Below are 13093 nucleotides of genomic sequence, written 5' to 3'. Positions count from 1 at the left end.
GTACACCTGTTACGCACAAGACACTGTCTAGGTTCAGAGGAAAACAAAGATGAATAAGACACAGCCCTAAAAGAGCTCACAATCTATTAGAGGAGATAGAAACAAACATAGTTAACGATGGCATGTAGTGTGAGAAGGTGACAATAGAAAATGTGATGGAACACAGAATAGAAAGTAATTCTGATGGGGGTGGGGAGCAGGTGGTGCCAACATTGGAGTGGCCTTCTCAGCACAGTAGAATTTAAGTATGACCTTGATGAATGGGTAGCATGATGGAATGAGAAAAAAGCATTCCAAAGTAAAGGATATACTAGTTTCTCTTTGGCCAGATTTTCAGTCGGGAAAAGTGTGCTTCCAGATTGATTGGTTTTAGATACAAATAAACATCAGGGATTTCACCAAGGAAATTAATTGTGGGGGGTCTGATGGTGTCAGGAGTGACCCTATGGAAGACAATCTTAAACATTAATATCACAGTGAACGCTAAACCAAGGAGGTCTCAGTGGCAAAATGCTTGCTCGGTCTCCTCCTTTCTCTCTTGGCTACTGTCTTCTAGCTCAGTAGTCTTAGCTAAGAATAATCCAAAAATTTATCTACCTTACATTTAAAGACCTTTAGGAAAAAAGTTGTCACATCTTTTCATGTTAATTTGTTTTAATGTTTATCCCTTTTCATAGGCAAAAGTTTTTCCATGTGTCTACCCTAAAATTGTTTCCTCTGTGAATTCTCAAATCTAGAGCAGAACTGGACACATCACTTAGTAAGGATGTAACCCTGTGGTGCCGAGAAGGATAGAAAGGTTTCACTTCTGGAGCAGATCCAGTCGTGTATGCTGTGTCTTGCACAGCCTTGGAGGGCACCAGTCTTAAGAGATTTTACTCACCTTAGGAAAAAGCCTGGTCTGAAGCAGTTTACAATCCACTCAACCCTAGTATTTTTTTTTTTTTTCTCTTATACATATGGCTAACTAGTAATTACCTATCTTATGTCTTGGCAGCTTTATTTTCTTAAATATAGAATCTCACACTGAACTCTATTTTGACTTCTGATTGAACCAAGTTGTCTCTAATTCTGTCAGTCATTTGGAAATCTTGACTTAGGAAGTATTAATCCCTCCCAACCTGTTTAACTATATAATAGTTGTCTATTGCTGTGTAACAAATTACCCCAAAATTTAGTAGCTTAAAACAGTTACCATTTATCATCTCATAGTTTCTGTAGGTCAGGAACTTGAAAGTGACTTAGCTGGGTAGTTCTGAATCAGGGTCTCTGAGATTGAAGTCAAGATAGCTGAAGCTAAAATCATCTGAAGGCTTGGCTGGAGCTGGAGGACCTGCTTCCATGTGTGGCTGATAGGAGGAGGCCTCAGTCCTCACGATGGGCCTGTTCATGGGGCAGCTTGAGTGTTCTCCTGTGACAGCTGACTTCTTTTAGAGCAGGTGCTGTAAGAGAAGCCTGGTCTCTAAAGTCCAACACCATCACTTCCACCACGTTCTGTTTATGTTCAAATACTGTCCATACCTACAGGGAGCAAAGTTAGAAGAGAGGAGTATTAAAGAATTTGTGGACATATTTTATAGCCAATACAGTGACCCATGAACTTACTAAACTAGCCAACAGATCACTGAAGGAAAACATTCCCATTTTCTAGCTATTATTAGAACTTGGGGTTAGTTCCTTCCATTATTTTTTCACGTTTCTCCTTTTTACATAGTTGCAATCATTGTGTGTGTGTGTGTGTACACAAAAGTTTTGTATTCTGGGTTTTTTTCACTAAGGTATTTTCTGTCATTAATGAAAAATGGTCTGTCTGAAGCCAGCCTCTAGGGGATGCTGGTGATTGAATTAGTCTTGCCTCTCTTGCTCTCCCTTTCCATCCTTTCTTTGATAGAAGTAATAGGGGTGAGATGGAGGACTGATGAAAAGATAGACTCTGACATACAGAGATTAAGAAAGAAGATTCTCAAAGCCTGGCTGTCAGATGCCAGGAATAGGACAGAAAGTCAATCCCAGGTGGCATTCAACCAAAAACTCCATGCAGTATAGATTTTAATTTTCATCATCCTCTCTCTCTACAGCAACTACAGTTTCTCAACAGATGGTTTCAGTGGCTCAGGAGGTAGTGGCAGCCATGGTTCCTCTGTGGGCGTCCAGGGAGGTGTGGACTGGATGAGGAAACTGGCTTTCCGATACCGAAAAGTGAGAGAAATCTATGATAAGCATAAAAGCAATGTGGCTGGTAAGTGTGGCATACAACCAGCTAATTTTCTGTTTTGTTCTGACTTCCTGTTTTTTTTTCCAGGGTTTGCTTAGGGCTCCCTGACTTAACGAATTTGTGCCACAGTAACATTTTAACTCTGTATTTAAAAAACAGGTTTGATGGAAACCCTCTGGGGAGGAAGCTCTGCATTTCTCATGGACTTCTCTTGGTATAACTTCGCAAAGTTCTCTTGTTCTTTTTAGATAGATGCCTTTTTTAAAGGAAATGTGTTCCATAGATTATGTTTGATGGCATGTGTTTTTTTCTGGGGTCACAACTACTATCAGTAATATTTAATAGGTTGCCATATTTTTGAACAGATTTACATAGCCATCGGGACAAGTCAGGTAGAACTAGCAACCAGGTTTATAGTGGATGGAAAACTAGGTCCAGGATGATAGGTTGGCAGTATCCGTGCATTGTGATTTGAAGGACCTTGGAAATTCTTTCTGCCCAGATAGATCTCAAATGTCAGGTGCCATTATGCCTAAAATTCTATTATTTGGAATTAATTAATTAGCCATAGATTGTTCAAATTAGAAGAGACATTAGGGAACTAATCTAAATCTTTCATTTTGCACTTGAGAAAACTGATGGTCCATCATGAGGGTAACAAGGTCGGGTCACATAACAAATTAGTGACCATACCACAACTGGAATCCCGAACTCTTGGTCCACTGCACTTTACATTCATGCAATTCCTTTTTTAGTGATATACCCTTGTGAGAAAATATTGAAAACTGTGAACCATCGCCCTCAAACACCTCCATCTGCACAAAATGTTGCGTGAAGTTTCAGGGATTCCATAGACTGCCTAGAAGTATATTACGTCAGGTCAAGAGAGCCCTCCTACCTACCATACCACTACTGCAATGTGGGGCAGAAAGTAAAAACAGGGCTTCAAAGATCAGTTTGGTGCATTCCTGTTACAGTGCTCCAATACCAGAAAAAATCATAGGCATCTGGGCTTTTGGGAATCTAATTTATTTACTTTTTTCAGATTCCTTTCTTTACTGCTTTTTTTTCTTCATGATTCAGAGCCAGTACTTTTTATTTTGGTAACCAAGTCTTTTTGCTCTTTCTCTCTCGCAGACATTAGCCTTTCTTTTGTTCGTTTTCATATACAACCTAAGTCTCTGGTCCTTTCTCTGCCCAGTGAGTGTCTGGACCTGGTTTCCTGAAGAAAGTGATATATAACCCTCTGTGAGAATCCCCTGAGCCCACCCTGGGGAACATAGTAAAAGTAATATCCACCTGTATTTTGTAAAATATGAATTAACAAAAGTACCACATGATATTAGTTAAATATATGACATATGCGTGCTTATGTATATGTCATACATGACGTATAGATACTTGTTTGGTTTTTGTTTTGTTTTATCAGAAATTTTGAGAGTCATCTAATTCTAGGCTTGCATTGTGAAAAACCATCAGACTGAAAACAAATTATACACAGTTCTACTCATAGAGATGACTTCTGTTTTTATGGAGTGTTGGTAATAGAATGCAGAATTTCTCTTTTTACCTTCACTACAGAAAATTCAGAGCCAGGTTTATTATTTGAATATTGTAACTCAAGTGTCAGGTAACGTGCTCCCATCAGATGAATTGTTTTTTGTTTTGTGCTTAATCATCTGATCTTAAAGAAATGTTTTAGTCTCTTATCAGCTGGAGTTGTTTCAGAAGTACAGTACAAATAAATGACATTCAGAAAGCTGGTGATTCAGCCTGGGATCTCAGGTTGATGTGTTCTGAAGGGGGTGAGAGCAGTCACTGTGGGAGCAGTGTATGATAGTGGGAAGATTTCTGAGACCAAAAGCCACTAACTTGCTGTGTATTCTCAGGCAGCCGCCTTTCCTCCGTGGGCCTCAGTTTCTTTAGAAAGAGATTGGAAATGCTGTGGACTCTCCATCTGTAATTTTTCCCCCTTTGGTTCTTGATGTCACATCTAAAGCAGTGCTACTCAAAGTATGGTCCACTGGTCTGCAAATTATGTTACCGGTTGGTGATGAAAGAAAGAGCCTCTGCCAGAACCTAATCACAGTGTTTCTATCAGCTGATTTTGTTGTTGTAATTATGCACCTCCCACCTCCCCCAGCAAAATATTCTGGTGAAGAAAGTAAAAAAGGCATTTTGAGTAGGCTAGGGTTTTATCAAGGAGAGAGATGTGTTAGAAGAATATTTCAGTAACTCACACTGTTTCCAAATTGAATTTAGAAGTCGCTTTCTCTATGCCAGCAAGGATGTTGTCAAATGATGAATGTGTCTACTTTTATTCCCAAAGGGCTCCTCAGTCCCCAGAGAAAGGAAGCGCTGCAGAGACTAAGAGCAGAAATTGAAGTTCTAACAGATTCCTGGTTGGGAACTGCACTGAAGTCCTTGCTTCTCATCCAGTCCAGGTATGGAAATAACTCTTTCGTTTTCATCCTCTCAGAGAGACGCTTTCTCCCACCCTAGTCCAGGATAGGCCATTCCCTAAAACAGACTGTGGGACAGGGCTGAGAAGAGTTCACATGATGCAGAGAAGTATTCGGTTAGGTGGGAGGCAAGGTCATTTTACTCTAAAAGCACACCGAAGAGTTTTGAAAGCTTTTTTCTTTTCTCTTACTTTTTGCTCACTAAATTATACTCAGTAACCCAGAATCTCCAGCCCAGGACGTGGGTGGGCCTGGTGACATCAAAGAATACATGTAGGAGCTATATCACAAATATCCTAAGTGTAGGAAGCGCCAGAGAAATGTAGCAAAACCTACTCAGGAAGTTGGGATTCAAAAGAAAAAGAGTACAGGGTCTTCCCTGGTGGCACAGTGGTTAAGAATCCGCCTGCCAGTGCAGGGGACACGGGTTCCAACCCTGGTCCGGGAAGATCCCACATGCCGCAGAGCAACTAAGCCCTTGCACCACAACTACTGAGCCTGCGCTCTGGAGCCCGCGAGCCACAACTGCTGAAGCCTGTGCGCCTAGAGCCTGTGCTCCGCAACAAGAGAAGCCACCACAATGAGAAGCCCGCGCACGCAAGGAAGAGTGGCCCCCGCTCGCTGCAACTAGAGAAAGCCCGCTCATGGCAACGAAGACCCAACACAGCCAAAAATAAATAACTTGAAAAAAGAAAAGAAAAAGGGTACATTAAGCAGATTAAGGAGATTTGAGCTTGAAGCTTAGAATGGGAAATAAATACATACCCTTATTTGTCCCTCCCTCAAAGCAAGAATTCCAGATTCACAGCCTACTAAACAGTAAAACTGACACCAAGGGGTGGATATCTGTGAAGGTAAAGGACTTGTGAAAATAATATGTATTCTGAAATTTATGTTGCCATTGTGTGATGAGCAGAGAGGACTTCAGTCATGTCTCAATCAGATGAAATGGCACTGTAACTGAAAGCCTCATTGTGTTTTCTGGAGTGTGGTATCAGTGCCGTGGGTCGGTGGGGTTTGCTAACAATGCAGTGAGCTAGAATGGTCAGAAGGAAGTGAGGCAAGAATCAAGTTGCTGCTCTGTGTCCACCACAAAAATCTCTGTCCTTTAATTGGGAAAATAAATAAACCTGAGATAATTAGAGCAAAAAGTGAACACTGGCACTGAACAGATACCATGCCAGGCACTTTGAGGTTAATTTTTCACAAGTAGGTCCTACAGAGAAGAGCCATTTGAATTCTTGTTCGCAGGTTGGTTTGATTTCACCTTTTTCTTTTCTTTTCCCTCTTTCTCCCTTCCAGAAAGAATTGTGTGAATGTTTTGATCACTACAACCCAACTGGTTCCAGCTCTGGCCAAGGTTCTCCTTTATGGGCTAGGAGAAATATTTCCTATTGAAAACATCTACAGTGCTACCAAAATTGGTACAGTTTCAATTCTGTTTCTTGTCAACTAGCCTTACAATAATACTTGCTACTTAGGATGTGCTTATTATTTACCAGTTCCTCAGTTAGACACTTTATATATACATATATCTATAATCCTCACAGCATTCTTCTCCTGACATTACTGATGGGGCAGTTCAGGCTTATCAGTTATGTAGTTTGCTCAAGACTTCACAGCTAGTAAGTTACATAAACAGGATTCGAATCCAGGTCTGTCGGACTTAAAATTTATCATGCTCTTTTCTTTTATAATATTTGAAAGAACATAATACCTAGTTTAGAAATCCACTATGCCTTATTTCAAATTCCTCTTTCACAGAGAGTGTACTGTAATGTAGTATAATCAAAAAAGCACTAGATTAAAAATCAAGGACTAAGATATATACTTTAAAATGGTTAAATCCCTCACACTCGTTAGGATAGCTGCTATCAAAAAAAAAAAAAAAAATAACAAAATAACAAGTGTTGGCAAGGATGTGGAGAATTTGGAACCCTTGTGCACTTCTAGTGGGATTGTAAAATGGTGCAGCCACTGTGAAAAACGGTATAGCGGTTCCTCAAAAATTAAAAATAGAACTATCACATGATCCAGCAATCCCACTTCTGGGTATATATCCAAAAGAATCCAAAGCAGATCTCAAAGAAATATTTGCACACCTATGTTCATAGCAGCATTATTCGTAGTAGCCAAGAGGTGGAAGCAACCCAACTGTCCATCAAATGAATAGATAAACAAAATGTGGTAATACATACAGTGGGATATTAGTCAACCTTAAAAAGGAAGGAAGTCCTGTCATATGCTTACTATATGTATGAACCTTGAAGACATTATGCTAAGTGAAGTAAGCCAATCACAGAAAGACAAATACTATATGTTTCCACTCATGTATAAGGTACCTAGAGTAGTCAGATTCATAGAAACAGAAAATAGAATGGTGGTTAATAGGAGCTTGGGGAGAGGGGAAATAGGGAGTTGTTGCTTAATGGGTATAGAATTTCAGTTTTGTAAGATGAAAAGTTCTGGAGAACTATTGCACAACAGTGTGAGTATACTTAATATTATTGAAACGTATATTTTTAAATGGTTAGGATGGTAAATTTCATGTTATGTGTTGTTTTACCATACTTTTTTGAAAAAAAACTAAGGACTAGGATAGAGTCCTAACTCCCCCACTTATTAGCTCTTAGGGAAATTACTGTATCTCCTGAGCCTCAGTTTTCTCATATAAGATGAAAAACTACCAGAGAGGTTTTGAAAATCAAATGAGACTGTGTATGTGAAGATATTTTTTATCCCCTAAAAATGTATTCAGTTCTAAGTACATGAAATAGTAAGTGCTTGATAAATATTTGCTGAATTGATTAATGAATTGGCACCAGATTTATATAAAACCAACTTGCTCGGCTGAGAAGGCAGCAGAATGTGTCACTCGAATCTTATGTGCTGTACGTGGTCCGGGGAAAGAGGACTATGACTGCTATCTCCTTACCCCTCCAGACCCTTTGGTCTGTGCCTACAGTTCCTACTTCCCTACTGCAGCCAAGGAGACAGTCCTCATTTGAAGATAAGCTGTAGTTATCGACTAGATTAAAAAATGTCAGGCATTGCCAAGGCACTCAGAATATAGCAGTGACAAAATCCTCTGTCCTCATGGAACTTACCTTCAGTCAGCGGTGCTCGGATAATTGGGTGATCCATACGGGGGAAAAAAGCAGATTCTGTATCCCTTCTTTATGCTATTTGCAAAAATAAATTCCAGGTGGATAAAAAATTTACCATGAAAAGCAAAACGTTAATTTTTAGAAGAGAAAATAGAAAAGTATCTGTATGACCTTAAGGTAGGGAGGGATCTCATTTAAGAGACCCCAAAAATAGTACTTAAAAAAAAAAAACAAAAAAATGATCATTTTGATTGCGTGAAGCTTTTAATTTTATATACAGTGAAAGATGACATAAAGTGACAAGACCAGTCACAGACTGGGAGAAGATACTTGCAATACATTTACTTGTTGATTAGTATACAGAATCTATAAAGAACTCCTGCAGATCAATAAGCAACAGACAACATAATTTTTAAAAGTAGGCACCAACCTTGGAGTAGCCAATTTGCAGAAAAGGTAACCCAAATTGTTAGTAAACATATATGAAAAGTTTTTTAACCTCACCAATTAAGGATCTGCAAATTAAGGAAATGCAAATTAAAATGTGATGCCTTTCTCGTCTATTAGATTGACAAAAATTTACGTCTGACGGTGCCAAACTTTGTCAAGGAAATGAGAACTTACTCTGCTAGTGGGATTGAAAATGGATATAACTTTTTGGAAAACAGTTTGTCAATGTTTAGTAAAGTTTGAGATGTGCATAACCCTATGACCAAGCAAATCTACTTTTAGATATTTATACTCGAGAGCAGGGGTCTCAGACTATAACCCACGTACCAAATTCTGCCCACTGCCTGTTTTTAGAAAGTTTTATTGAAACAGAGCCATGCCTAATCATTTCCATAGCTGCTTTCACACTACAGTAGCACAGTTGAATAATTGCAACAGAGATCATATGACCTGCAAAGCTTGAAATATGCCAACTCCTTCCCTTGAGTTATTCTCATTTGCACAAGGAGATATGTGCAAGGATTTTTTTTTTTTGATGCAGCCTTGTTCATAGTAGAAAATAATTAGAAACAGCACGTGAACCTGTCTATGAACAGAAAATAGAATAGTCAAACAATGGAATACTGTATAGCAGCAAAAGTGAATGAACTGGGGCTTCCCTGGTGGCGCAGTGGTTAAGAATCCGCCTGCCAACGCAGGGGACATGGGATCGAGCCCTGGTCTGGGAAGATCCCACATGCCATGGAGCAGCTAAGCCCGTGCGCCACAACTACTGAGGCCCACGCATCTAGAGCCCATGCTCCACAACAAGAGAAGCCACCGCAGTGAGAAGCCCGCGCACCGCACCGAAGAGTAGCCCCTGCTCACCGCAACTAGAGAAAGCCCGTGCGCAGCAACGAAGACCCAACGCAGCTAAAAATAAATTAATTAATTTTTTAAAAAAAAGGTGAATGAACTAAAACTACATATATCCCTAAGGATTAGTATTAAAAACAATGCTGAACACAAAAAACACATTACAAATAGTATGTACAGTATATAATTTATATACAGGTAAAAAATGTTCACAATAATAGCCATACATTGTTTATGGATACACGCTCAGGGAGAGAAAGGAGGAGGAAGAATGTCATCAAGTAGGGGTAAATAGAAAACTTCAAATAAATCTGTACGATCTCATTTTCATATTTTTTTATCTAAAGCAACTCTGAAGTGTTAAGATTTGATAAAGCTGGGTTGGTGGTAGCTATACAGGCATTTATTTTTTATTGTTCTTTTTTGTATGGTTGAATTATTTCATTTACAAGGGCTTTGATGGGGGAGATACATCTGTAACCCCCCCTTCAGATTTTGCTACTGCTGCCCCTGCTTTACTGTGCATTTTCTAAGAACTCAGAGCACTCGCTAACCTTCCCACACCTGAAAGGTAGATTTCTGTGGTGCTTGATACTGCATCCTGGCACTCAGAGGCTCATCAAACTAATGGACATGATTTTATTCCTTCTGACAGTAAGTGTGCTTATTTGGTGATTTTCTCATTTCCTCCAAAGCTAATTAGCAGAGCTACAGTGGTACCTGGCGCCATGGTAACCACAGTGAGAGGCTTGAGGCTTTCCTTTACAGAACTATGAGATGAGAGCAGGGAAAGGAAATGTTTGTTCGGTTCCTCTGAAATGGTTTCAGAATTGCAGTTCTCTTAATGGACACTCTGTGATCTGGAATTAAAGAGAATTCTCAAAATCATTTCTGAAAATGTCAGAAGTCTTTTTTTTAATTAATTAATTTATTTATTTATTTTTGGCTGCGTTGGGTCTTCATTGCTGCGCGCAGGCTTTCTCTAGTTGCAACGAGTGAGGGCTACTCTTTGTTGCAGAGCATGGGCTCTAGGTGCACGGGCTTCAGTAGTTGTGGCTCGTGGGCTCAGTAGTTGTGGCTCATGGGCTTCAGTAGTTGTGGCACGCGGGCTCTAGAACACAGGCTCAGTAGTTGTGCACGGGCTTAGTTGCTCTGCAGCATGTGGGATCTTCCCAGACCAGGGCTCGAACCCGTGTCCCCTGCATTGGCAGACGTATTCTTAACCGCTGTGCCACCAGGGAAGCCCAGAAGTCTTTCTGATAGAGGAATCCCAAGAACCTAATCTTCTCCAAAGGCTTGGTTGGTCTCGCAGTTACAGCTTCTATCGCTTGACATTTGGTAAGCTGAGTAGTCATTGGTTTTATCCTCCTGAACAGGAAAGCTCATCTCTAGGATTGTTTTGAAAGTATAAAATGGAAGCAGTGTATTTACCAACTGTATTGGAATTATTTTTTCATATGGCTACTTCTTTACCCTGAGCTGTTAATAACTCACTCTTAATCCTTTTAGAGGAAACATTCCTAATTGTATTTCTTCCTTGATCATTGCAGGCCAGGACAATGAAAACATCTCTATGTCCCTGTCTTCTAAATATGAGACATTCCCTTTGTCGGGTCTTAGGGGAAATTTCTAAAATCCTACTGACTTAAAAGTTTTTTCTATAAATCATAAATTAGACTGTGGGTCTAGCAGAGGTTGGCTTAGGTAAGGACCTAATGGTTGGAATGGAATTAGACAGATAACTCTTTAACACTTAATAAGAACATGTTAAGAACTCATTATTAGTTGAATTATTTAATGTTTAAATTGGGGCTCAAGGCATAGAGTAGAGCCATCCCCTTAATCATTTGTGAAATTAAAATGTATTTACTTAGCAAACATGGATTGAATGCTTGATATGAACGTAAGGTGTGACAATGCTATTATAAAATGGTAGCACTGAAAGGGACCTAAGTGCACCTAAGCCAAGCCTTGTATTAAGAGTGGGAGACTGAAGCCCCAAGTGGACTAGTGTCTGGTCCAGGTTTGAGGTGCCACCTGGGCTAGGCATGTCATAGACTTGCAGTTGCTTAGATGTACCAGTCAGGACTTCTGAGTATGGGTGTAAAGATTCTTGTCAGTTATGATGTAGTCATCTTAGATTTGTGTATTTCTATATTTGTATATTTATTACAACAGTTTTCCAGCAGATGGCATTCAAGTGCCTTGAGGAAGAGGCACCTTTTTCTTATTCACACAGGAACCCTCGTGCTAAGTCACTGAATCTGGCAAGAAGATAGGATGAGAAAGTTAATGGAGCAGGATATAAAAAGGAAGCAGAGTTAGCGCCTTGCTTAACTGAAGAAGGTGGCAGAAGCAGGGAAATAAAGCATAAGAGATGGTGAAGGAAGAGCAAGAGAAATAATTTTCTTTTTATTTACTTATGCAAGTACAGTGTCTTTGCCATAGCAGTATTATGTGTGCATGTTTAGGTGTTGGTTCCAGGTAGGATTTGAATTTTGATACATTGCCGTGTTTCTAAGAGCTGTCTGCAGTGGATTTAAATCACCCATTTCCCAAGGTTAATGTCATTGATACAGGATCTCAGTTGCAGTTACACAGTATAATAGGAGATTCCAGATGTGACAAATACTGCTGCCATATTCATTGGTACTCTGAGACTCCTCCCCTCCTGAAAGACATAAGGCCCAGGACTAGGACTGTTTCTGGGAAATGTAGAGTTGGAAGGAAATGGCTGTTTTTTCCTAATTACTAACCGGAAATCGGGGACTTCCACTTTTTTCTTACGCTAACGGTTTCCCCTCAAAAATCGTCCTTTTGTCATGGCACAATGACCAGAGCCTAGACTCTGGAGTCAGAGGCTCAGAGTCTAGCTACTAGCTTGTTTGTGATCTGGGGCAAGTCACTAATCCTTTGGGTCCATTTCCATCTATCAGAGTAGGGGATGGGACCCATCTCACCGGATTATTTTGAGAATTAAGTGAAGGAACACTTTGAAACTGCTTTGTATGCTGTAAAGTACAGGAGCTGTGGAAGAGGGAGGGAGTGTGCACAGCTCTCATACTGTGTTTATAGAAACATCCCACACTAAGATCTTAGGTACTTCACCCTCAGTGTGAAAGTTAAAATAAGAACCTAGAGAGCACAGTGCCTAGAAAGTCTGTTGTGTGAATGGCACAATTTCACATTCTTTGGGCAGAGGGCCTGTTGGATCTCTAGCTACCACCCCTGCTCCCCACCAAGCAAACCACATGGGCTGCCCTGATTCTGTCTAAGCACAGGCAGGTGAACCTAGCAGCAGCCCTTTTCTTTGGTATTGAAAAAAAGAAAGGGAGGAATGTCCTAATAGGGAATTTCTTTTTCTCATCAGGTAAGGAGAGCTGCTTCGAGAGAATTGTGTCGAGGTTTGGAAAGAAAGTCACATATGTAGTGATTGGAGATGGACGAGATGAAGAAATCGCAGCCAAACAGGTAACCATGGCAAAGTAAATAGTCTATATGGGAATACATTGGGCAATTAGAAAAATGGTAAAACTCAGAAATCGTAGTAATCTGTTGTGCATTTACAGTGTTTTCCCTTCCTCCTCTTCCTCTCCCATTTTTCTTTTAAAAGAAAGAAAGAGGGTCATTTTTTTCCCCATGCAGAGTTTTCCTTGTAAGTTGTTAGATCCTCCCCTTCTCTCTCCTCTCTGCCGCTCTAAAATCTTAAAATCTTTGAGCCCTGCTACAAGGACGCCCATCATTAAACCTGACGTGGGCCCCATCTTCCATCTTCGTCTTAGAGGTCAATGCTTTCTCAAGAGCGTGAGACTTTACCACTAAAGGCCAATCATTCAGACTTTTCCAGGCTTCAGAGTCTCAAAAAACCAGTGCGATGAATTGGGAGTTGTTTAGAGAAAGTCCTTCCTGCTCCTGAGCCCTGGAAAGATTATTCTGATGTTAGCCTCCTTGCTGTGCAGGTCCCAACCCCAGGTCATCCCTTTTTAATACAGGAAACAGTAGAT

At 40.2% G+C, this 13093-nt stretch overlaps 1 protein-coding gene across 6 annotated transcripts in view; it reads left to right on the top strand.

The window, feature by feature from the left end:
• Window positions 1-13093, top strand: part of EYA3 (EYA transcriptional coactivator and phosphatase 3) — a 91524-nt gene that overhangs the window by 73265 nt on the left and 5166 nt on the right. For all 6 annotated transcript variants that reach the window (XM_068539270.1, XM_068539273.1, XM_068539269.1 and 3 more), the window contains 4 exons: window positions 2079-2239; window positions 4545-4659; window positions 5980-6101; window positions 12460-12560. In XM_068539270.1, coding sequence (XP_068395371.1) covers window positions 2079-2239; window positions 4545-4659; window positions 5980-6101; window positions 12460-12560 — 499 coding nt within the window. The remainder of the gene's footprint in view (window positions 1-2078; window positions 2240-4544; window positions 4660-5979; window positions 6102-12459; window positions 12561-13093) is intronic.

The sequence above is a fragment of the Eschrichtius robustus genome, chromosome 3 (genome assembly GCF_028021215.1).
Source record: "Eschrichtius robustus isolate mEscRob2 chromosome 3, mEscRob2.pri, whole genome shotgun sequence".
Classification (NCBI taxonomy): Eukaryota; Metazoa; Chordata; class Mammalia; order Artiodactyla; family Eschrichtiidae; genus Eschrichtius; species Eschrichtius robustus.
The sequence above is the reverse complement of the archived record's forward strand: the minus strand, read 5'-3'. Positions and strand labels throughout refer to the sequence as shown.